The sequence below is a fragment of the Orcinus orca genome, chromosome 9, assembly GCF_937001465.1.
Source record: "Orcinus orca chromosome 9, mOrcOrc1.1, whole genome shotgun sequence".
Lineage (NCBI taxonomy): Eukaryota > Metazoa > Chordata > Mammalia > Artiodactyla > Delphinidae > Orcinus > Orcinus orca.
The window spans coordinates 2,632,035-2,657,858 of NC_064567.1; the positions used below are offsets into that span (position 1 = coordinate 2,632,035).

General features: G+C 57.1%; 1 protein-coding gene across 1 annotated transcript; it reads right to left on the minus strand.

Moving 5' to 3' along the window:
* Positions 1–1,570: 1,570 nt before the first annotated feature.
* Positions 1,571–7,361, minus strand: EN2 (engrailed homeobox 2). Its single transcript, XM_004281228.3, has 2 exons — positions 6,195–7,361; positions 1,571–3,005 (listed from the first exon to the last, which is right to left on the minus strand). The coding sequence occupies exons 1-2, from the start codon at positions 6,874–6,876 to the stop codon at positions 2,689–2,691; spliced, it is 999 nt and encodes a 332-aa protein (XP_004281276.1). The 5' UTR covers positions 6,877–7,361; the 3' UTR covers positions 1,571–2,688.
* Between the last annotated feature and the right edge of the window lie 18,463 nt (positions 7,362–25,824).

A 25,824-nucleotide genomic window follows, 5' to 3' on the forward strand; every position in this document is an offset into this window, starting at 1 on the left:
GCCAGGAGGCCCAGCGTCCTTCCTCTTGGGAAGCCGGTGTGGAACTGAAAGGCCTAAATGGTCGCCTTTGGAACAGATGATCCTCTCTAGTCTCTGAGCTTCTTTTTCTGGGAGAATAAAGCTTTTTTAAGCCGAGAAAGTTTGGAAATAGGGCAGTTGGGTGCTGTCCTGCGTGGCCAAGTGGGTTGTGGGTCCCGAGATCGAAAATCCCAACCGCTTCCAGCAGAGGCATCCGGTCAGCTCCGGCAAAGCCGGTCCTCTCCAGGCACCCGCGCCTTGGGATGTTGTCCATGTCCGTTGCTTTGGGGGTAAAGACAACAACCAAACGTAAAAGGGGAGAGCCTCTTTGTCTCAGGTCAACTAACAGTTCCTCTCCCCAGCGGGTGAGCGCCTCTGTCCAGCTGAGGAGCAGCCAGGGGGATGGAGACCTGTTGAGTCCTGCAAGATTTTAAATATTTATTCAACGGAAAAGCACCGTACTTTGGAACACCTCCTTCTGGTAAAAGAAATGTGTACTTAAATTACTTTGGTTGTTCTGTATTCACATGAGCTATCCAAAGTGTCTTCATTATTTAAAAAAAAAAATTACGTTTCTGGCTACGAAGGTAGGTATGTGCCCACCTGCTGGCAGAGGCGAAGACCACGAGCACCTGAGCACCGGGGAGGATGCCCAGGATAGTGTGGCTGGACTCAGAAACACACTTAAAAAAAAACTAGTCATTACACCTTGGACATCCAATATTTTACAATAAAGCGTTTTTTTTTATTTAATGTAACTTTCAAGAATTTAAACACACAAAAATGCAAGGGGAATGTTCACAATTTTGATAACCACAGTTGTAAATAGAAACATTCATTTCTTATAAGATTATAAATATTTACTACTGGAACAGTAAAACGCACATGTTTTATAAACTAAAAACTAAAAAATAAAAAAATAAAAAACCAAAAAACTTTGCTTCCTGCTAACAAGGCATATCATTTCATTGAGTTTCCTAAGCAGCAGATGGTTATTCACAGAATTTTAAATTACAACTTTTGCTTTTATAGTTTTTGTTTTAAAAAGGTTTACATTAGTATGTACAAAGTGAAACTATTATCGCAGTGAAATAAAGAGGTTTAAGGCAAAGAGAGAAGTTCACTCTCAGTCCTCAGGGGCAGAGCCATGACTCCTGGCTCAGCCATGGTACGCCCCCTGGGCTGTCCCAGTGCAGATGGACTTTTGGACACAATTCTTTTTCCATACACTAAACAGAAGACAGTGTGGAGTTATACATATAGATATAATGTGTTTGTTTATATATATGTACTTAATGGGGATATATTGAATATATTTAATTTACACTGTACCACACCTTCAAAAAAATAAAATGTATATTTTAAAAAAACAAGAAAAGACAAAAAGTGATAAATGATTATTTACACATTTTCTTCCTTCCTCTAGATCCTGGAGAATTCTGAGTTCCTTTAAAAGTCAAGGTAGCCACATGTTCCAGAATTGTGGACTCTTACACGTCTGCTTGTGTGTGTGTATATGAGCATATATATACACGTACACGCACACACACACACCCACACATATTTACCTTGAAAGAATGCTCTATAGCAGAAGCGGCCACTTTACAAAAAAAAGAAAAAAGGAAAGAAAAGAAAAGAAAGAAAGAGAAGAAAAAAGGAAGGGAGGAAATGCCAGTTCCCTCTCCAGGCCTCTGCCGGCCAGAGACGAGGCAGCGGACCTCGGCCGCGTTTCTGGGGCCCAGGCGGCCCCTGGGCAGCTGACGGAGCCGCAGCGGAGTCTCTGGGCCCAGGCCCGGAGGAGTGGGGCGGCCTCACCGCCCGCGGGCTTCCGGCCACATACCCGGCCCCTCGGCCCTGAGCCCCGGAGCGGGTGCCCGGAGGCGGGAGGCGGGCAGCTGGACTGGGGACAGAGACACAGACGCAGACGGAAGCACGCAGGGAGGCGCGGGCCAGGCCTCGGCGAGGAGGGGGACCGGAGGACCGGGAGGGAAGGCAGGAGGCGGGGACGGGGGAGCCGGCCGTGGGCCCCTCGGCCCAGGCAGCCCGGCACGTCCAGGCGCGATGCGGGAGAGGGCGGGGGTGGGGGGTGGGGGGTGGGGGCCGAGCCTCCAGCCGCCGCCCCGCCAGGGCCCTTTCGCCGCCGACTGCCGGACGGCGAGGCCGAGGCCGGGGATGCGGCCCCTCCCGCTGCCCTCACCAAGCCCACACGAACAAAGTGGCAGAACTCATAGACCAAGTAGGAGCTATTTATTCGGTTCACAGTCGTGTGAAATGCAGCAATAAAAATCTTTGGACTTCAGCAAGTTGTTTTAATTTTTTTCTTCTTTTGAAATTAAAAAAAAGAAAAAAAGTGTCCGATGTCCCATAATGGAACTTAGGGGATTAAAAAAGATGAAACCCTACGCAGCCCCCTTCGCAAAAAAAAAAAAAATCGTAAAATTAGCATAATCTCATAAACATAAGAAAACTCAAAAAATATTTTATAGTCAGATATTTTGGATTTTACACCTCCTGTAAATTATATATACAGAGAATATTGCAGAACCATAGCTAATACACGGTATTTTCACTATTAATGCTGGTATAATCTTTATACACTGGCCCTTTATTTATGATTTGAAATTATTGCATTGTTTAGCTCGGACTGAGACTGGGCTTGGAGCCCGCCCCCTACTCACTGTCCGACTTGCCCTCCTTGGCGGTGGTGGAGTGGTTGTACAGGCCCTGCGCCATGAGGTGCACGGCCAGCGTGTTCTTGTTGCCCGTGGCCTTCTTGATCTTGGCGCGCTTGTTCTGGAACCAAATCTTGATCTGTGACTCGTTGAGGCTGAGCTCCTGGGCCAGGCTCTGGCGCCGCTGCTCCGTCAGGTACCTGTTGGTCTGGAACTCGGCCTTGAGCCTCTGCAGCTGCTCCGCCGTGAAGGCCGTGCGGGGCCGCTTGTCCTCTTTGTTGGGGTTCTTCTTCTTTGGTTTGCGAGACCTGGGACCTAGATAGGCATGGCAGACACAGAGAACCCGGGTGAGGAGGGCTCCAGGCCTGCCTCCTTACTCAGGGGTGGGTCACCCACGGGCACGGAAGGATGCAGAAGCCGGGAGGGAGGCGGCTGCCCAGGTCCAGCTGGCTGACCTGGAGGAAAGCTGGCCCGGACTTGAGATGGGACGGGGCGGAGCTCCCACACACCTCCAGGACCCTCCCCTGGGGAGCGAGGAGGTGGCCCAGGGAGTCTGCAGGAGGGACTGTGAGTGCGGGTGAAGGGCAGGCTTAGCAGAAACGGCTCCGGATGAAAGGAGAACTCCTGCAGGAAAGCGAAAAACCACAACTTTGTGGCCAGGCTTCTTCTAGCCCTTTCTGAGGTTCTGTCCAGGAATAAGGACAGGACGGGGGTAGGTGCTGGAAGAGAGGTGAGGGGGAAAGATCAGGGCGGGGCAGCCAGAGTAGCAGGAAGAGCCCTGGGGGGCGTAAAGGGACTCCCACAGGGAACACCCCCAGGTCCTAAGGGCCGGGGGTGCAGGGGCAGGTGGGCCCCGAGAACAGGAGGGGCCCAGAGGTCTGCCTCCCCACGGGAAGGCGCCCACATGTCCTTGCCTGCGTGGGGCTGGAGCACTGAGCTTCCTACCCCTTCACCACACCAGGTCTCCCCAGTCCCCTGTCCAGGAGAGGGGGCACGGCGCACGGTCGGGAGCGGAGGCCGCTGGGGGCCCGGGTGATCTTGGACAGAGGTTCACACTTCTGACCCCTCACACCTCCTCCGCTGGGACACCCCACAGCACTTGAGGTTGGCTTGGGACAGAGGTGGTGAGGCTCTCAGGACCTGGCCATGAGAAAAGGCCTGAGAAAGGAGAGCAGAGGGAAGGGGGCCAAGTGCGTTCTTTTCGTTGGTTTCAGAAGGTGGGCCCCGCGAGCATGTCTGTGAGGTAAGAGGCCTTTGCAGGAGGGAGTCACGGCTGCACGCCCGGGGTTCTTAATCTGTGAAGTGTGTGAATTGACTCTGGCGGGCTCCTGGCCCCAGCTTCTTCCGAGGCACCCTCGGTGGGAGGCTGGAGAAGGCTAGACCTCGGGCAGCCGGAGCACCCAGGTCCCCGCCCCTCGCCCCCCGCCCCTCTGCAGGGTCAAGGGGCTGCCGGGCCACGCAGCGCAGCGCTGGCGGAGAGATCCAGCTGCGAGCCCCCCCGGAGGCACCCGGACCCGGACCAGGACCAGGAAGGTGGGTTCGGTCCGCAGCTCGCGCGGAGCGAGGGGTCTGGGACGGTCCGCAGGCCCAGGAGGCGCCGAGTCCCCCCTCCCCCGCCCACCGAGCCCCGTCCTCCCTCTGCGGGAGGCACGATCGGAAAGAGGGGGCCGTGCGCGCTGGCGAGGGGGCGCCAAGGGCTGATTCGGTTCACACTCCGGGCCTTTTAGCTTCCAGAGCACGCCCGCGCTCACACCCACCCACGCGCACTGCCCCACGCGCGCGCACACTCACGGTCCCGTCGCACCCACGCCGAGGGCACCGGCTCCTCGCCCAGACGCCTGGCTCTTACCGGGGGGGGGGGGGTGCGGATCCGGGGCGGCGGCCAGCGTCCCTGGCGCGCCAAGGAGGAAGGTGGTGTCTCGGCGAGGCCTCGACAGGCCCCGGGCGGCCCCGCGCCTGCCCGGCCCCTCACCGAAGCCTCGCGTAGCGGAGCCGGTTCTCCGTCTGCACTCCCGCCTTCCCCACCCCCCCAAACTCCTCTGGTCCTGGGGCGCTCGCACACAACGAATCAGCCCACAAAAGATACACACCATTTCACGCAAAGAAAATCTTCCTAAAATCAGAATTTTTAGTTCCTTTTCTTTCTTGATTTTCTTTCAAACCGCAAACACTTAAGGAGTCTCGGAAACAGGACCAAACCTCCGCAAGAAAACTCTGCGTTGCTGCTTTCTTAAACGCCAAGAAACAAATCTTGTCTTACGGATTTTTTTTTTTTTTTTTTTTTTAAGTCCAGGAAGACCAGCCGCCGAGCCAGGCCGGGCTGCCGGGCTCCCGCGGGCCACTGGGGCCTGGCGCGGCCGCGACTTTGGCGCCGCACAAAGCCGGGCCGAGGCTCCTCGCCGGCCGCATTGTGAGCCTATATGTTAATTAAATATTAACAAAGGAGAGAGGCGAGAACAATGGAGCAAATTTCAGATCTAGCTGGAGAAATCTGGATTTCATCAGAGATATACACACCATCTCTGCGGGAAGGCAGCCGAGGGGTGACTTAGTTGTGCTGTGAACTGGGTAAACAACCCCCGCAAAACAGCTGAGGGCTGGGGGGGGGGCAAGGGGGTCCGGCCTGCGCTGCCGGCTCGGGGACAAATGGAGTCTGCGCCTAATGGCGGTTCGCAGCCTCAGACCCGCATTTAATGCGGCTGATGATTTCTACAGGGACATGGACTTAGCTTTTAAAAATCCCGGATCTATGAAAACTACGCCCAGAAGCTCTGCACACCCGCACGGGCTCCCGCCACATTTCCTCTGAAATCTGCTCCTTTCCTACGCAAAGCTGCCCCAGGAAAGCTCTGGGAAAGGTCCTTTCCATTTGGGGATTGCAGGCCTCCCTCCTCCAAGCTGTGTGCGCGCCGGCTCGGCAATCAAACCAGGCACGGGGCAAAGGGCGCCTCTGTTTCCATCCCTTCCCTCCGCGGATCCCCCCAGATCCCCTCATCAGCCCCAGCGGAGGAAGAGCAGACAGCCTTGCTTTCTTCCCCGGCCACATCTGGGATAACTGGGTCGTAGAATGTGTCTAGGTCTGCGGTGGGCTGGGCGTGGGTCCCGGGTCTGGACTGAGTTGGAAGAACGCGGAGAAGGGGTAGACAGTGTGAGCTTCCGGGCCTGTCTGCCAGCCACCCCGTTCCCACCAAATAAACTCCAGCCAAGGGACGGATGGGCTAGGGGCTGCAAGGAGAGGCCCAAAAGGCAAGAGAGAAAGGAGGTCCTGTGCTTTTGCCGTTCTACGAAATCTGTACCCCCTTGTGAATCAGTCCTGTCCCCTCTTCTCCTGGCCGCTGCCGGGATCAGCGTCAGCCGCAAACAATGTCGCTGTGTGTACGTCTTTGTGTTGGGAGACAGGGATCCTGGTGTCTTCTTCCTCCGGGTAAGTTCCCGCGCCAGCGCTTCCCCGCAACCCCACGGGCGTCCCCACGGCGGGCCAGGACATGGGTCCCCAGGACTCACCTGAAGAAGGTCGGTCCGAGTAGCGCGTGCAGTAGACCCAAGCCGGCCAGAGCATGGGCTGCGCACCCAGGTTGGCGCTGGCCTGCGAACTGTCCGAGTCCGAGCTCACAGACAGGTCGCCGCCGCCCAAGCCGCGGGCCTTGAGCGCCCCGTCCAGGGGGCCCCCGGGGTCTCCGCCTTTCTTGGCGCCGCTGTGCAGCGAGAGCGCCTTGGAGCCGCCTTCGCCGTCACCCGAAGAGTCGCCGCCGCCACCGCCGGGCAGCGGTCCGCCCGCACCCGGCGCACCCGGCGCGTTCTGCCGGGGCTCCCGGCCCGACCCCAGGAGCTGCTCCGCGCCGCCCGCGCCGCCGCTTCCCTCCGCGCCGCCCGCGCCGCCTTCGCCGCCGCCTCCGCCGCCTCTGCCTCTTCCGGAGCCGGCACAGCACGTCCCCGCGTCCTTTCTCCGGCCGAACTCGGGCCGCAGGATGTTGTCGATGAAGAAGTTGGTAATGCGGTGTGGATGCTGGTGGTTGCCCGGCGCCTGCAGGACCGCGGGCAGCATCAGAGCCCGCCGGCGGCCAGTGTCCGCGTCGCCCGGGCTGCTGCCGCCGCCGCCCGAGCCGCCGCTGGGGCTGGATTCCGGCTGCCGCTGCCCCTCCACCGCCGCCGCCGCTTCGCTGGGCTTGGGGTCATTCTCCTCCATGCTGTTGGCAACAAATCCCAAATCGCTTCTCCGGGGAGTCGCTCCAATCAGGCCTCGGCCCGCCCGCTCTGCACGCGGAGACTCTCGCGGCCAGCCCGTGCCCCTACCCCGCCGAGTCTTCCGAGGGCGTGCGCGGCGGCCACAGCCAGGGCTGGGCTCCTACAAGTCGCCGGCCGCGCTCAGAGCGGAGCCACGTTCCAATCCACGAGTTGAGTTAGAAAATACCAAGAGTCGCCCCGCGCCCAGATGCCGGGAGATTCAAAAGAGTCCGGTCCTCGTCTTCGCAGCGCACCCGGGCGCTAGACAGTCACAATGGTCCAGCGTAGACCCGGGGCGCCTCCGGGCTCCGCGCTCCTCTCCACGTCCGGCTGCCTCCGTTCCGGCGCTGCCGCGGCGGCCGCCCGGGACTAGAGCTCCGCGCATGCAGGCAGCGCGCTCCCCCGCGCTCACGCCCGCCGAGGCCCACTCGGGCCGCCGCCGCCGCCCGGCCGCCCCCGCCCGCGCGCCCCGGCCGGCCCTCGAGGGTGCGGGGCGCGAGCGGTCAGCGCGCCCGCCGCCGCCAGCACGCACATGGAGGCCCGCGGGCCTGCGCTGCGTTCCGCCGGCCTCGGGGCCCCCTCCGCGCGGCCGCCGCCCCGCTGCGGACCGGGGCGCCCCACCGGCGTGCGGCCGCGCCCCCGCCGAGCCCCGCCGAGCCCCGCGGCCCGAGTCGCATGGGTGAGCGGCGGGAGGCGCGGGCACGGCCGGGCCGGGCCGGGCTGGGCCGCCCGCGCTCCCTCGCCGTCTGCGCGCCCTCGCCGCCTCGGCCTCCGCGCGGCTCGGAAATTTCCAGGCCACTCAGCGCAACCCGAGACACTTTGACTCTGGATTTTTGTTCTTATTTTTAACACAGCCCCCTCGAGTGACGTCGCGGGCCGGTCTCCTGGACACGTGCCTCGGGCCAATGGTCGCGGCGCCGCGCGCCCACGTGACGCGCCGGCGGCCGCTCGGTGACAGGAGCCTCCCGCCGCCCCTCCCCCGCCGTCTCCGCCCCTCCCCCCCTTAAAGCGGCAGCGTCCTGGCGTTCCGGAGACCGGAGCCCGAACCGGCGAGACCGCGACCGCGTACCCTGAGCTCGCTCGTGTTTTCCCTGCCGCTTCTCGGTTCAGGGATCTGAGAAACCCGCGCGATAGCCCCGCCGGGTCACCCCGGCGTGCAGACGTGGACAAGCGCTGGAAGATTGCTATTTTTTAACATTTCCATATTGTTTACCGTGGGGAAAAATCCCACAATTCCTTGCACAAAATGCATAAATAACATTAAGTGAGCTGCCGAGATACAAAGGGACTTTTGTAGTCCGCCTTCCTTGCTGGTCGGAGAGGGGAATTGTCACTTACGTTTGACTTTGGTAACCCGGCAGATTCCTGTCTTAAACGCAGAGCTGACGCGCAGGACCCTCTTCCTACAGACACTCATCGTAAGTGTGCCTGTGTGTGCGCGTGTGCGCGCTTGTGCAGGGAGCCGCGTGCATACGGTAGGATTCCACCCCGGGACAACGATCCTCCTGAAAGTGCATGCAGATCCAGAAGAGCTCGGGAATACGCTTTGGGACTCCGTGTGGGGGAAGAGAAATAAAGGAGCATAAGGCTTATAAATGAGTCTTTTCTGGAAAGGGAAGGGGAGCTGACGGCCAGCCAAGACTTCAAAACCACGTGGAGCGAAAATACTCTAGAGCAGCTGCCTCCCCGCAATTTCCCACCCATCACCTGCCCCAGCCCAAGCCCCTCCCCCACGGAGGGACTACCAGAAAGACATTCACCTCATTTTCTTGTCTTAAAACCCTTTAAACTAGTTTTTCTGGAGAGCAGGGCCCATCTGAAAGGGAAATTAGAAATCACGTGGTGGGGTGGCCCCCCAATTTGTTTCCCCCCCCCCCGGCTTTCCTCTATCCCTTTCTAAATTTCCTTTCCAGTTGCTGTTAGAATGTCCAACTTGAACTTCTGTTTCCCCTTCTCTCCCCCCTCCTCCTTCTGGCTCCTTCTGTTCACTCTTCTGTCCTTGCCCCCAGCTGCAGACACCCCACCAAACACCCGCTGTTACCCCAGGCATGCCTGTCCATCGTTTAAAAGGCACTTTCATGGAAATTTTCAAAGTTCGAGAAACATCCAAAAGGGCAACTCAGGGTGCTGGGGCGCCGGCACAATAAAAGTACGCTGGAGGGGGATGAGAGGAAGGATGGGGAGAGGCAGAAGAGGGAAAGCCCCGGCGGCTTCGGGGTACCCAGCAACTGAGGCCCCCCACGGGGCCGGCCCTGGGCCTGGGGCAGCCAGCAGGAGGCTGTCAGGCCCGGAGGGATGGAGTAAGGTCTGGACAAGCAGCCCTCCTGGCGGTGTGACCACCAGGCCACGATGAGGCTTGAAGGCTTGACCCTGACCTGGCTCTCCTTTTCTCTGGTTCCCAGCCAGGTCCTATCCTCTCTCCACCCCAGCTCTGTCCACCCACTGCGGGCTCCAGAGTCAGGCCTGGGCTGAACTAGAAGCAACAGTTACAGGGTGCTGCTGGGGGGAATTTCACCTGCGGACGAGGGGCATGCACTGGGCAGGAGGAGGTTCTGGGCTGGGTCACCTGCTGCTAAATGCAGGTAGGTGGCTGGGTGTGGGTAGGCTCTGGAGGCAGAGGGGGAGGTTCATTGGTTCTCGGTGAGACTCAAGCAGGATGGGGAAGCACTTCCCACTGGGGTGACTCACATCTCTCTTCCCTCCCCCACCAGTGGAAGGGTCTTCACCAAATTATCTGGCTAGATACACACCTGCCAGTGGCCCTCCCTGAGTCTCAAAAAATGAAGCCCATAGTCTGTGTGTGCCTGGAAAAATGAAGCTGGTGAGTTTTGTGGGAGCACCCTATTGACACGTTTAGGGTTTGGGGGGAAATTTTCCTGCGACTCTGGGAACCCTAATCATCAGAGAATGTCCCATTATTTTGGGTCTCTGGATCACCAAGTGGGTAGAGGGAGGGCCCAGGACTGGTTGGTTCCTGCAAAGCCACCGTAGGTTAATTTCTCCACCTGTCCCATGAATACCAGTTAGGCTATCTCCTGAGAAATATTTCTGATGTCTTGGGCATCTTTGCCTCTGATTGACTTAGCATTAACTGAGCCCAAGTGCTGGACTTCTGCTGTGTTTTCTCCTGCGATCCAGACCCAAGTTACTGGCTGCAGCATGAGCTCTGCAAAGCAGCATGTCATCTCCAGGCCAACCTCACTTTTGGGGGGATAGCATTCTGTAGACACTGGTCTCCAGGCTGCAGATCAGGCTGGTCGAGGAAGCAGGCCAATTCCTGAGTTACGGGCCGTGGTGGGAACGTGCAGGAGGAGGGGAAAGAGGAAGGAATGAGGACAGAAATCATTAGAGAGCATCAGGCCACTCAAAGCCAACCCACACATGAACATAATTCCGGAAGCGAGCGCCCTTGAGAGTGGGCACCACCCAAGGGTACAGCGTGGAGGGTGAGAAAATCTGGAGGGAAGCTGCAGAAAGTTGATTTGCCCCGGGGCTGAGGGAATCCTAAATCTTACAAACACAGAAATCGCAACAAGCTGTTTTCAGAAAGCTCTGAAACACGCTTGAGGGCCGACTGGCCCGGCGGGATCTGGGACCCCGCCTGGCTGTGCTTTCTGGGGGCGCCGGGGAAGGCGGGGGACGCATTTCCAAGCGTTCGCTCCAGAACCCGAGGTGCCGGCCCTGCACCCAGCGAGCCACGCAGCTCCGCTCTCCCACCTGGACGGCGGCCGTCCCGCAGGGTGGGCTTCTCCGTGTGAACAGGCGACCAGCACTGGACATTTGTTTCTCCCCAACATAGTGAGGCCGAGGCCCGGGACCCCCATCCTTTCTCCTCTCGACAGGTCCAGGAGCGTGGAGGCAACCCCCCCTCCCCGCTTCTGGAGAACCATCCTCTAAGCGTCCCCGGTGCTCTGCACAAAGGGGGATCTCGGAATGTATCAAGGGGAAAGACGGCTGCTGGGCACGGTGTTTTCATAGCCCCGATGCTAGACTGACAAAATCTCCGGTGGCAGAGAGCTCCTGGGGACGCTGGGTGCTTGGCTGCAGACCCAAGCCTCCCGTTTTTTCTTAAAAACGAGGCCGGAGGAGGGGAACTTCTCCAGCCACTCTGCGGTCCCCTTACTTGCCACACTTCTCTGGGAGGGCGGGGGGACGCGAAGAAAACAAACGAGCGCGATATGAGCGGTGTTGGCTCACAGCGGTCCTTGTCACTCGGTTGGTAGAGAAGCCCAACAATTCCGGAGGGCGAAATCTCAACCCCAGCAGAAATCAGGCCGGGGAGCCCCGCGCCCGTGGCCGAGAGCCAGCCCCGCGCGGCCGGGGCCTTGGGGCCGAGAGGGGAGAAAGGGCCTGGCCCGGCGGAGAGCCACCCTTGGCTCCTGGGGCTGCCGCCGCGACCCCGGCCTGCAGACAAAGGCCGAAATGATGGGGCAGGCGGAGGAGGGGGTGGCCGGGCGGGGCCGGCGCGCGCGGCCGGCGGGCGCGGGGGAAATGCGGGTGTGCTCACCTCGCAGCCACGCACCGGGCGAACTTGGGGGCCTGGGGTCAGGGACCTCGTCCGAGTAGCCCCAGGAGAGGGTTAAAGCGCAGCAGCACAGGACCTGGAAAGGGCCTGAAGCGTCGTGGGGAGTGGGGCGCAGACGCCCTGGCGCTCCGGACCCCGCGCCTCTCCCTGCCCCGGGCGGCAAGGGGCGCCCCGCTCCCGGAAGTCCCCACGTGGCACCCAGGAGAGCCTGCTGGGTGGGTTGGCGCCAGGCGGAGGCTTAGCTGAGGAAGGGGGAGGGCAGCGAGCGGCATTGCCCGTCCGGACCCTGCCGCCAGAGCCGGAGAAGAGGCGGCCTGTGCTCGGCAAAAGCCCCGTGGGAGTTAGGGGGTGTGAAGTGGGTGCCCTCCTGTCCAGGCCACAGGGAGACGACCTACTTTTGACACTTATCCTCAGCGCCAGCCTGGGAGGGCTGGGGAGATGGGCGCAGGGTGGGCAGTTCTCCAGAGCTGAAACCTTCCCTAACCTGGTTTCTCAGGGAAAAGGATACTTCTAAAGGGAAATCATAGGATCGCCCCACTTGTGCTAGGAAACACACACCCAAACTCATTCCTTTGCTCTGGCCCGGCGGCCCACCATCCGTTGGCTTTCTCCAGAGCCAGGCGACTCTTGCCTTAAATGACCTGAGCTGAGATTCCCTGGGAATCACCTTGTGCCCTAGGGGCCCCTTTCCTGCTCTCTCACCCTGTTTCCCTGCCGTTCTCCATCCCAGTAAAATTTGGACGCCTCGGGAAGTTGGGCCCGCTTCCATTCCAGGTGGACCACACTGTCCTCACCAAGCCCACAGAGCAGCCTGTGCAGGGTCACGACTGGGAGTCATACAGACTGTTCCGTGACCTCAGGCCTCCACAGTAAAGAAAATGTCCCCTCGGAATTGCGGCAACCAAGAAGGAAGTGACACATTCCAAATAATCCAGAGGCAACTAAGTAGCATTAGTTGGAATTTGAAGAGCGGCACCTATAGCTTGAGCCGGCTGAGCACACGAAAACAAGAAGAAAAGATATATAAGAGGATAATGAGTTGTGAAGACAACCCGCCACCCTCTCCAATCTTACAATTACTTACAAATAGTGGAAGGAATTCTAGTGTCTATCCACTGTCTTCCTTTTGATCTTTGCAAGGAAAACAAGATCTTCAAAAGGAACTCCTGGAACACCTGCCTCCCTCACAGAGCATGGGGTTTCTTTTCTTCGCTTTCTTTCCCTGAAAGCCACAGGAAATCACAGCGAGGCGAGCATGGCATAAACTCAGGGAGGCTGACTTCACACTATTTTTGGAAACATGATTTGAGTGGCTAGACAGTTCCAGAATTTTAGACAAGTTCAGGTTTAACTTAAACCACCTGGATCCAGCCCAGCTGACCTGCCAACTGCTACCGAGACAAATAACTCATTAGTCTGGGTCTTATACCAGGAAGAAAATATCTAAACCTTCACCCCCAAATATCAACAATAGAGCTTCACTGGGGGAACTCATGCAGAGTTATGTACTGGTTACGTTGGGGGAGTTAGCTTTTATTTTAAACCTATGTTCAGATAAGTCATGAAATGGATTTCTTTTTTTCCTTATCAAATAGAAATATATTAAAATTTACAGTTTGACATAAAAGACTGAAACTACATTGTGAATGAAATTAACACATTTCCTGTATTTGATGAAATTACCGATCAATCCCACTGAGTTCCACAGGCTCCGAATTTGTTGGCCTGGGGGCACAGGCTTTCACCTTGGTGGAAAGTTTGTATAGTATGGGGGGTATGTCCCCTGATACATTCCTGTGCTAAGGGCAGAAGGACACTCTTGGGGGATTGGTGGCCTTTTAGGAGCACAGAATCTTGATCACTGCATCATGGGTGTCTGCTCTTGGGGGCTGGTGAGCACTGAGGCCCAACTACCCTCCCGGGGCAGCTCCAACTGGTCCGGTCAGGGCCAGGGCCAGGGAATGGCCCTCAGCAGTTCTCCCAGTACTCATATCCGCTTCTGTGTCCTCATCCCAGCAGACCTCACCCACTTAAGGAAAAGCCCACCAAAGCGATATTTTCAAGTTAGGACACAGTAGAGAAATGCTCTTTCTGTTCCCCAAAAAACGCTTCCTTCTCCTCAATATCTCTAAAAAAATCTTCCATTTCTCTGCAGGCAGCTCTTCACGTTGCATCTTATGTTACGGAGTTTCAGGGTTTTGTGTGTCTCATATAACTTAATCCCCTAAGACACAGCAGCCTCTGTGACGACGGCAAAGTTCAGGAACTCTATACCAGCTGGAGGATAAACACAGGCTAGGAGAGAGAAACGGGATATGCATCAGGATTTCCCACATATGTAGCTAATGCCCTTAAATTCCTAGGGATTTACACCTGCCCAGCTACCCGGAGCCAGAAATGAGAGCTGTCCTAATTAACTACCCAGTTTAGCCCTCCGTTCGCAAGGCCGGGGCTAACGTTGGCGGCGGCGGGGCAGCCTCTGGGTTTCAGATGTTGGGGGCCTGGGGGCGAGGGTCTGAGGCTGCCGGCGGGGACTGAAGGTTTGGTGCCAAAACGCTCCGACGGTAAAGCGTGCATTCCCCAAACAAATGACACATTTTGGGCGACGCTTTTCTGTCTTATTTGCAGATACAAGTTCAGCTGCTGCTCGTGCAAAGCGGCCAGGAAAAGCTCAGCCTTGAAAATAGAATGTGAAACCAAGTGTCGACCGCTAGGAAACCTCGATCCGGGACATTCTCCGAAGTCGGAGGCCAGAATGGATGTCGGATCGAGCGGCAACCCAGAGGCGAGCGTCTGCCAGGGTCCGAGACTGGGCCGAACGCAGGCTTGCAGCCTTTCCGCCCGCGCGGGAATCGCCTTTCCTCAGTGAAACAGCTCCTGGAAAGCACGAAATCGAGCCAAAAGAAAGCGGCATGCCCGTCTGCGCCGGGGCACGAGGAGAGCTCCCTCTCCGGGAACCCAGGCGCCTCGCACATCCAGGCTGGCCGGCGGGGTGGGGGCAGGGTGGACCTTGCTGGGGTTCGGGGTGGCGGGGCAGGAGCATCCCCGGCACCCACTGCGGGCCCATCTGCTCCGCCGAGAGGGGAAGGGGAGGGGCTCCGCCATGCCAGCATCACCCAGGATCGCCTAGTGGTGTCTCGGCGAGCACCCAGCTTCTCCGCCCAGGGGGCAGTGGTCTCCGTCGCAAGCGGGGATGCGGCGCCCCAAGCCGGATGTTTCCCTTCGTGCGCGCACGGGGGGCGGGAGGAGGTTGTGCCGGTGTGACCCGGTCTCTTGCTTCCATGAACTGGCCTTCTGCTGGGGGCGCGGCTCGGCTACCCCTCTCCAGGCTCCCTTCCCCGTCTCGCTGCGCCGTCGGGTTGGGTGAGGGGACCCCTTGCTGGAGTTTGGAGTGGGAGACATCCTGGAGGCCCCGAAGCCGGTTTCCTCGGAGGGTCTCCCTCCCGCCCACCCCGCCCGGCTCATCTGAGTAAGCAGCGAATCCCCGGGCGGGCTTGGCTTTAGGGGTGATTCCTAGAGACCGGCCAGGTGCCCCGCCGCGCCCCGAGAGGGAGGGAGGGGGCGCTGAGGCTGCGGCGCCGGCCCCGCCCCGGGGCTTGGGAGGGTCTACACTCGCGCCGGCCGGCTCGGAGCAGGCCGCTGGGGATACGCCCGAGAGGGGACCCCGGCCCAGTGGAGACTCTGGGCTCTACAGCGAGGTCCCGGGAGTCGGAGCCCGGATCCATGAGACGGACTTTTTGGCTAAGCACTTTCCACCGACGTGAGAGCCTCTGCCCCCAGGCCCCCAAATTCCGAGCCTTGTGAGACGCAGCGCCCGCGAGGAGGCAAAGGGCGCGGCTGGAGCGGAGCCCCCTACGCGGCGGCCAGCTCCCTGGGAGCTCCGGGCCCCAGCCCGGCGCGGATTTGTGAATGGACCGCAGAGCTCTTTGCAGCTCACAGATCAGAGGGCTGCTATCGCCCCACCGACGTGGTCCAATGAGCCGCCGCAATAGCGCTTAGCTACAAAGCCGGCACGGCCCGGACTCGGCGGTTCCGCGCGGCACGGGGAGGGGACGCGGGAGGGGCGAGTCCAGGCCGCGACTTCAAAGCAGCTCGTCCGGACTCAGTGAAAGGGTGGCGCTCCGGGGGGGGCACGGTCCGAAACTTCATCCCCCACCCCCGAAACGCCCCCAGGCCGTCCTAACCACCGCGACCCGAGCTTCCGGTTGCCTCCGGCCCGCCCCGCGCGCGTCCTTCGAGTCCCCCGGGGCCACGGGGCGCCGCCTCGTCCCCGCGCCGGTCCCCGCGGCCTCGCGGGTCTGGCCACACCTGCTTCCCTAAGCAGCCGCGTGGTTCAAAAGGTACCCCCGCTGCCCCCTCCCACCTTTTAAAACAAAAGTCTTTCGTTGCCTCTCTCGAGTTCCCGTTGTTGGGGGGAGATTGACGCGCGTGGGTGCCCCGCGGAGGAGCCCGGCTTCCCCGCTCGTGGGTGGAGGCGCCGGGAGGGCCCCTCCAGAGCGGAATGCGTGGGCAAAGCCGCCCGTCCCCGCTCCCATTCCCCGCTGGCCGAGCGCCCACTGCTCCAGCAGCGCGCGCCTTAAGGACGCGAGCTCTGCGGGTGCAGTCACCGCCTCGAGGCCTTCTCCCACCCACTTTGCAAATGCGCGCGCTCTTTCTTCTGGAGAGCCGTGGAGAAGGGGGAGGGGAAGCCGTGGAGAAGGGGGAGGGGAGGCCGAGGCACGGTGGCGGCAGGGAAGTTTGCTTAAAGGGAGGGGGAGAGAGGTCAGAGGTTAGGAGGGATTAAGGCTCGGTGGCCGCGCTCATCCTCAGTGGCCCAGGGAGAGAATCACTGAAGCAGGGGGTCCGGACATCTTTCACAAAAACGATTTTGGGGGGAGGGCGTTGGTCCAGTGAAGACAGGGAAAGGTCCGAAATGGACGAAAGCAGAGGAGGACAGGATCTGAGGGATGCCCAGCTAAGCAGGAAGAGGACCGAGGAGAAAAGAGGGGCAGCGCTTCGTCTGCATGACTCTGCGTCCTGGTGACAAGGGCGTTCCGGGGAGAGTCTCCCTACCGCGGGGGCAAGAGGCTCCGCCCTCTCCTGCAACCTGTCCACGGACTCCTCAGCTTCCACCCAGGGAATGGGCGCGCCTCTGTCAGGCAAGGCTCTTAAAGGGCCTGCTTCTGCCTGGCTCGTCTCCGCTATCCTTTTGGGAAGAACTCCAGAAGGCCCCCCTCTGCTCCCCCCCATATTCCCCGGAGGACATTCCTCCTGGGATGAACTGCCCCCCAGCCACAAGAGGGAACTTCCCAAAGCTATGGCAGCCAAGGGTAAAAGGAAAACATGACTCTGCTATTTCCTTCCCCGCTTAACCCTCCTCCACCCCCGACTACCAGCCCTCTTCCCACCAGCCCGGAAGGGATGGCGCCTTACCTATGTGGCATCACTGCCCTGATGACAATGGAGATTTCGCTCCAGCTCTGAGCATGAGACTCGTGCACCTCACTGCCTGCTGGCTGCCTCTACCGGAGTTCTAATGGGCTTTTCAAATTTGACAGTCCAAATGGGATGGGTTGAGTCCTGCCCCTCGCCCCCAGTCCGCTCCTTCCCCGTTTTCCCCATCCACCCAGTTGGGAGACAGTCCTGGTTGCTCCCTCTCACAGGCCACCCCTGGTCTTCAGCTGCGGCCATTTCTGCGCACACCTGGAGGGCTGGTCTTTCAGCCTCTACTGGCTCCCGGCAGCCTGTTCTCTCTCCACACTTGGTCTACACCAGTGGTTTCCAAGAATGCTGAGAATTAGACACAACCCTAAAACACACTTTGGGGCCACTCCCCTCGCCTGAGGTTATAAGGCTGGCCTCCCTTGGCCAGCTTAAGCACCCCAACTCTGCTGCCAAGCCCTACCCACTTCAGGGGGGTCCCCGGCCCCTGTCTTTGCTCTCCCCTCTGTGGAACATTCTTCCCCCAGACCCCTGGATACAGATGATCCCAGAGAGAGACCGCGTCTCTAAAACAGCTCCTGCCCCAGTTGTGTTCTCCACAGCACTCGTGGCTATTGAAGTTATAAGTACCCAGGTGTGTACTGCCGGCTGTCCTACAAAGTGGACTGTCTGCAGGAGCAGGGGCCCCAGCCGCGTCCCACCCACGCTCTCAAGGTGTCTCAGCACCCTTACACCCCTCGTGGTCACTGAGGGCCCCGAGGAGCTTTGTTTATTTGGAATATGCCTACTGATGATTCATCCACAATAACAGTAAAACCCACTTCATGTTTACGTAAATCTTATATTTTAATGAGCACTTACTATATTTCCCAAAACATTACAAGATTAGAAGAGTGGTGTTTACCTTTTTGCACACTTCTTTATAATGTCTGGCTTAAGAGGAGATAGCTGGACTCTCATTTCTGCTGTGCAATCCATTATTTTGGTTCAAGTATATGGAGAAAATGCAGCCTCCCACAGACATGTAGCTGGGAAAGGAGGAATGTTTTAGCAGCCTTGTCACACAAGGGTGGCTGTTCTTCCTGAATACCACACAAAACTCAACAGGTGGAAGTTTCGGAACTTAGTTGCAATATGGAATCTGAAACCATGTCAATGAATACTTCATGCTCTATTACGTTAAAATCCATTGATCTATCTTACACTTTGAATGGGTCTTTTACCCATGAAAGATTTAGCAACATCATTCATTGGTTAATTGGAAAATAATCCTTCTCTGAGTTATGCAGTTCTCCCAAATGTTGACAGGTTTCCTTAAACAATATCACAAAGTTACTTCTGTTAATATCACTGCTGAGCTCATCGGAAAGGTCTTTAAATACTGGGAAGCTGTCTGACTTATGCTATTGGATACACGTTTTCCAAAATTTTACTTTTCACTTGAAAACACAGTTTGTTTGTTTGTTTTTTTTTTTGTGGTATGCGGGCCTCTCACTGTTGTGGCCTCTCCCATTGCGGAGCACAAGCTCCGGGCGCGCAGGCTCAGCGGCCATGGCTCACGGGCCCAGCCGCTCCGCGGCATGTGGAATCCTCCCGGACCAGGGCACGAACCCATGTCCCCTGCATCGGGCAGGCGGACTCTCAACCACTGCGCCACCAGGGAAGCCCAAGCTAATACTTTTTTTTTTTTTTTTTTTACTGCTTTTTCAAGGACATTCTTCAGTGAAACTGGCATATTTTTTTGAATTTTATTTTTTTATACAGCAGGTTCTTATTAGTTATCTATTTTATACATATTAGTGTATACATGTCAATCCTAATCTCCCAATTCATCCCACCACCACCCACTACCACCCCTCCCCCTCTCCCCCCTTGGTGGCCATACGTCTGTTCTCTACATCTGTGTCTCTATTTCTGCCTTGCAAACCGGTTCATCTGTACCATTTTTCTAGATTCCACGTCTATGCGTTAATATACAATATTTGTTTTTCTCCTTCTGACTTACTTTACTCTGTATGACAGCGTCTAGGTCCATCCACGTCTCTACAAATGACCCAATTTCGTTCCTTTTAACGTTCACTGCAGCACTATTTACAATAGCCAGGTCATGGAAGCAACCTAAATGCCCGTCGACAGACGAACGGATAAAGAAGATGGGGAACATATATACAGTGGAATATTACTCAGCCAGAAACTGGCATTTTTTTAAGCACAACTCTGAGTGCACGGCTGTGAGTACGACGCCTGCTGGTACGGTTGGAGCCGTGGTCTCCACGCTGCTGAGGCCTCAGCTTTCTACTTGCCGCTGTTTCTGCAGCTTGTGCCAAGGTCTGGGCAGTGACAAAGGTAAGTAGTAACAGCATAACTGTAAAAATGGTTGTGTGTGGACCCTCTGAAAGGGTTTTGGGGATCTGCAGACCACATTTTGAGAGCTGCGGGAGTATTTCATGAATGAATGCATTTCCCTGGGGTCTTCAGAGGTGGATACACAGTCCTTACCCAGAGCTCCTGCGCCAGTTGCGTTTCCAAACTTCTTTGACTTTAGAAGGTGACAGAGTGTATGTAGTGTGTATGACCTGGCCCAGTGGTTGCCGATAGCACCCTGTACTCAAACACGTTACTATTTCGGCAGTGAGAGCGTAGGAAGGGGGACAGCAGCCGTAAGAAGGCTCACATCCATTCTGATCGCGTTTTGCCAACAAATGAGTTTCAAAAGTGACTTTCAGTGTGAAAGCATTCGGGTTTTGGAGTTGGAGACCTTTTATCGTTATCTCCACTCGTGGAGGGGCAGCCGAGGACGGAAGGTTAGCAGCTGGCCCAGCCCGAGGCCCACTGGGGGTGGAGGTGTGGAACTCGGACACGGGCAGTGGAGGTCCAGGGCCTGCTGTACCTCTGCCCTGTGATCCCTCCTCCATGCTCCACGGAGCAGCCCCCCACGCAGGGCTGAGATCACGGACATCCAGGTCTGGGGGGCACTCAAGTCCCCTCTCTGCCTGGCCCTGGGTCTCCTTCCCACCCTCTCTGGACGTGTGTGTCCTGCATGTGCAGAACTGCAGCCGCCCAGGGCTGCGGATTCCTCTACTCACCAGGCACTTTCCAGCTTTCAGACTTTTCTTCTTTTGGTCTCACGTATGAGAATCCAAGTTCCACTAGGACGTCGGCTGCTTGAAAATTGTAAATCCTTAGATTGAAAAGGAAATTTTGCCTTTTGGAAAATTCGAGTTCTGGATGGCCAATAATGCTTAGAAAATGGTTATTCTTTTCAAAATGATAAGAGATATAAATTTTCTTTAGTAATGCTGCTAGGGAAAACATTAAGTGAAACAATGTCTGATCTAAAACTTGATTTTATATGTCAATAACATGAGGTTAATTTTTTTAATTGTGAAAAAAATAACAAAATTTACTGTCTTAACCATTTTTCAAGGAACAGTTCAGTGGCATTAAGTACATTCATTGCTATGCAATCATCACCATCTCCAGAACTTTCTCCTCTTCCCAAACTGAAACTCTGTCCCCATTAAACAACTCCCCATCCCCTCCCCAGTCCCTGCCCCCCCATTCTACTTCCTGTCTCTACGAATTTGTCTATTCCAGGTACCTCATGTAAGTGGAATCACACAGTCTTTGTCCTTCTGTGACTGGCTCTTTCACTGAGCATAAGGTCCTCAAGATTCAACCATGCTGTAGCAGGTGTCCGAATGTCCTTCCTTTTTAAAGCTGAATAATACTTCGCTGTACACCACATTTTCTTGATCCATTCATCACTTTTTGGCTGTCGTGAATAATGCTGCTCTGAACCTAGGTGTGTAAATAGCTCCTTGAGCTCCTGGTTACATCTCTTCTGGGTATATACTCAGAAGTGGGATTGCTGGATCCTATAGTAATTGTTTTAAATTTTTTCGAGGAACCGTCATACCATTATGGACAGCAGCTACACCATTTTACGTTCCCACCAGCAGTGCACGAGGGGTCCAACCCTTCCACATCCTCAGCAGCACCTGTTATTGTCTGTCTTGTTGGTAGTGTGAAGTGGTACCAGCTTCCAGACTTTGGAAAACAGTATCCCTTTCACCTGGAATACGCCCCCTTCCCACCTGCCTGAGGAGCTCCTCACCCTCCTAGCTCAGGACCCCCAGTCCAGTGTCTGCGCTGCTTCTGCCCCTCTCACAGAGCTCCTTGCTCCTTTATGTGTTCTTTCGAAGTGCCGAATCCTGATGCATCCTCCCGGCCACCTGCTGGGCGGGAGGGGGAATCTGTGAACCAAGCCTGGAGATTCCAGTATGTGGCCCCCAGGGCAGGGCTGTTGAACCTCCAGGCCTCCTTCCAGTTTGATTTGTTGGGGGAGGGGATGGGGGAGGAGTGGGTGGGGACACAGGGACGGTGACTCCCAGAGTCGTGTGTAGCACTGAGCGCTCAGAATTTGGCTAGTGTGACTGAAGAATTGACTTTTAAACTTTAATTAGCTGCAATGCAAATTTTAAAACTGATTTTCCACTCAGCTCCTGGGAACTCCCACATGTGTTTAGAACAACTTGAGTATGTGAGCCCATTTGCAACTGCAAACTGTATAAACGTCAAATGCACATCAGGTATTTCCAATGACAATTTAGATGTGTTATAAGTGTAAATTGCTACACATTTTAGATATGCCATAGGTATGAAGTGTGCGTGGAATTTGGGAAGACTTAGCACAAAAAGACCTGAATGTAAAATATCTCGTTGATTTTTATGTTGATCACTTGTTGAAATAATATTTTGGCTATAGGCTAACTAAATATATTAACTTTACCTGTTTTTTTTTGTTTTCTTCCCACGGCCACTATACATTACACGTGGCCACCTTCTTTGTCTCCTGGACAGGGCTGGTCCAGAGGAATGAGTCTGCACCCATTAGAGGAGGGAAAAGTGAAATCCCAGGCCACAGCAGAGGAAGGGAGAGCCAGGGGGTTGCTTTCTGCTCGAGGTGGGTGGAGGGGATGTGGCTTCGGAAGTGAGTGTATGAGTTTCTGGGGCTGCTCAGCAAATCCCACCCCCCGGGGGGCTTAAAACAACAGAAATGTATTTTCTCACGTTCTGGGGAACTTGCCAGAAGATCACGCGCCCTTGGAACCTGTAGGGGGATCCTTGCTGCCTCTCCTGGCTCTGGGGTCGCCTGCAGCCCTGGGGTCCCCTGGCCTGCAGACACATCACTCCCATCTCTGCCTGTTGGCACAGGCCGTCTCCCCCGCGGCTGTGTCTGCCCCCTTCCTGCAGGGACAAAGTCATGTGGGATTAGGGCCCACGTTTCTCCAGCGTAGCCTCATCTTACCTTGGTGGCATCTGCAAAGAAGACCGTATTTCCAGATAAGGTCACACTGGTAGCTCCCTGGGGTTATGACTTCAACGTAGCCTTTTGGGAACAGAATTGGACCCGGGGCAGGGAGGTGGGCGGCGTCTGGTTCCTGCAGCCCTGTGAGCCCTTCTGAGGACCTGCCTTCGTGGCACATTCCCAACCCTCTGTCCCTCAGGCCCTCATCTGTGAACGGAGGGCCACAGTGGCTTGTTGGGAAAATCAGATGAGGTTAGACCTGCAGGACAACACCTGGCACACATTACGTGCCATTTGAAGGTTACTGCTTTGTATTGACATCTCCCCTAAAGGCAAAGGAAAGCCATGGAGCATTTCCTGGAGTAGGGAGGTAAGTTACACCGAGGCGAACCCAGTTTTAGGACCACACTGTCCCCCCACAGCCACTAGCTTCATGTGGCTATGTGCATTCCTGTTAAAGTTAACACAATGAGAAATTTGTTTCCTGGCGCTCACTAGCTACGTATCAAGTGAAGATGCGGCCAGGGGTCCTCAGTGGAACTGGGATGAGGGGACGGGGAGCCCGGAGGAGGCAGGACCAGCACCGCCCCCGCCCGAAGCCTGATGGTGGAGGGAAGCGGGGGGGGGGGTGGGGGTGGGGGGGGTGGGGTGGGGAACAGACGGTGGGGCTTGAGTGTGTGTGAACAGGAGTGAGGCCAGCACGCGTCTGTGCAGAGGGAAGACGGTGGCGGTTCTGTGGGCTCAGTGTCTGTGTCCCCCTGGAATTCATGTGTTGAATCCTAACCCCCAATGTGAAGGTATTAGGAGTGGGGGGCTTTGGGAGGTGATCAGGTCAGGAGGGTGGCACCCCCATGAATGGAATGAGGGCCCTTATAGGAGGGTCCCCTTGACCCTTCCCCCATGTGAGGACACAGTGGGAAGACAGCCCTCTGTGAACCAGGAGGCGGGTCCTCACCAGACACCAAATCTGCCTGTGCCGTGATCTGGGGCTTCCAGCCTGCGCACTGTGGGGAATCAATGTCCATTGTTAGGCCCGCCCGGTCTCTGGCTACAGAAGCCCAAACGCACTCAGACAGGGTGGAGGGGTGGGGTGAGGCTGACAGCACGGGATGGACAGCTGAGCGCGGCCAGCCCCCCGGGCTGCACGGGCCCCCTGGGACAGGAGAGGTGCTGCAGCTGTCGTGCCCGGGACCCGGGGCGGGGACAAGAAAACGGCAGGCCACAGCGCAGGGGGAGGCCGTGGAGATGGGTGGACGGGAGGCCAGGAGGCCAGAAGGGCGGTGGACGGGGAGATCAAGGTGACCGCGGAAGGCTGGGAGACAGGAGCAGGGCTGGGGGCTGCCCTGGTGGTCAGACCCTGTCCTCCCCCTCTCTCCGGGGCCTCCTGGCCCTGCGCCCCAGCCCGCCGGGACCTCCCACTCCCCTGCCATGCAGCTCTCGCCCACACTCATGTTCACTCACCTTTCAGAGACACCCCCCACCCCCCACCGGTGTCTGCGCTGGGCCTGTAGACACCTGTGTGGTTGCTGGAGCCAGGGACCATCTCAGGGAGAGGTCCCCAGGACAGAGAACACGACGGCTTGTCCCCAGCACACGGCAGCCGTGACAGGTCACATCCGTGGGGCGATTGCTCTGTCCTTGGCACCGTTCTAGAATCTTCCCGTGGAGTGATCTGTTGAAACTCCCGACAGCGGGCTGGGCTTCTGTACCAGTTGGGGCTCTCCAGGGAACCAGCAGGAGAATCCACAGGAGACTGGTTTTGGAGAACTGGCTCACGAGATTGTGGGGTTGCTAGGTCCAGAAGCCTTAGGGCAGCAGGCAGGGTGGACGATCTGGTGGGAGCAGAGACCACAGTCTTGAGGGTTCCTCCTTCTCTGGGAAACCTCCGCGTTTGCTCTCAAGGCCTTCAGCTGCCTGGGGGAGGCCCACCTACCTTAGGGAAGGTCATCTCCTTCACTTAAAGCCACCTGATCCTAGGTGGTAATCACCTCTACAAAACATTCCCACCGCGGCCCGGCCCCGGGGCTAGTGTTTCCAGACTGGGTCCTGGAGCCTCACCAAGTGACCCAGAAAACTGATGGTTCAAGTGACCCAGGGTGTGGTCAGGTCTACAGGAAGGGAATTGAAATGCAGGCTCCTGGGCCCCAGCCCAGGCCCGCGGGGCCTGACTTCCTGGACGAGAGACCTGGAAACCTTCATTTTAACTAATGTCCCTGATGCCAGAGGCCCACGAGGGTCTGAATCCCCTGGGTCGGGGCGAGGCTTTGGAAGGGTGGAGTGGGGTCTCTTCCCTCAAATGCACCTGCTGTCGTCAGCCGCGGGGGCCCCTCTCGGGCGTGACACGGGGGCTGCTTAGGTGTGGCCCTGGGGTGGGACGAGGATGAATGTGAACATGAACAAGGCGCGATTCCTCCCAGGTTACTTGGTGGGAGTGTGATGCGGAAAACAAAAATCACCCGCTGAGGCCTGCAGGGTCCCAGACAGGACGACAGTCTACCTGCTGGGGTGCTGGTCCTGCCAGCCCGAGACAAAACACGGTGTCGGGGTTGATACTGAGGGTCCCCAGCCTTCGCCTCTCCAGTGCCCTCCCGGTGCCCCTGCCCCCACCCCCCGTGCTCCCGGTCCTGCGGGCACCCCTCATCCTGATCTAAGAAGTGACTCTAAGCTGAGATCAGACAGCCTGATGCATCTGCCTGCCCGCCTCCCGCCCTGGGAACTGACCGCCCCGGAGCCGGGGCAGGGGTGAGCTCAGGGCCCCCAGCCTTCCTCTCTCCAGCTTCTCTGCACAGCAGCACTGCGTGTGTTTTCACCAGCTCTCCTTTGTTTCCGCCTGTGAGATTCAGATGGAAGCTTTGGTGCTGTGTCCTGTGCCATCGGGTCAGTTAGGGCCAGGGCCCACCGGCCAGGGACAAGTCCACGTAGCGGTGCCCCAGGACTTACAGAGTTCCTCTCTCTCACGTGGATGGAAGTCGTGCAGGGCTGCTGAGCTGGGCCTGCCCTCCTGGGAGCTGGGCAGCTTCTCGGAGACAGAGCAAAGCAGGGTGAGGTCAGGAGCCCGTGGGCCTGGCATGTTTGCCGGTAGACCCTTTCCATTTTGGACTCACTCCCTGGGAGGTGTATCCATTTCCTCTTGCTGCTATAACAACGGCTGTAAAAAAAAGAAAAAAAAATTATTACAAACCTAGGGGCTTAAGACAACACAAAATTATTCTCCTGCAGCTCTGGAGGTGAGAAGTCTGGGCTAAAATCACGACGTTGCCTGGGCTGGGTCCTCATGGGGGCTCTGTGGGGGTGCAATCCACGTCCTGGGCTTTTCCAGCCTCTAGAGGCACAACCTTCCTTGGCTCACGGCCCCCCTCCCCCTCAATCTTTAAAACCCATCCCTCCAGCCTCTGCGTCCGGCTCACTCTCCTGTTTCCGGCTTTGACCCTCTCACTTCTCTCTTACAAAGACCCGTGTGAGCACATGGGACCCACCCAGATCATCCTGGGTAGTAGCTCCACCTCGAGGTCTCGGTCACATGTGCAAAGTCCCTGTGGCCGTGTGAGGTAAGCGCCCTGGTCCATTCCAGCTGCCGTAATAAAACACCACACACAGGGCAGCTTAAACAACACTCACTTATTTGTGGAGGCTGGGATTCTGAGATCAAGGGG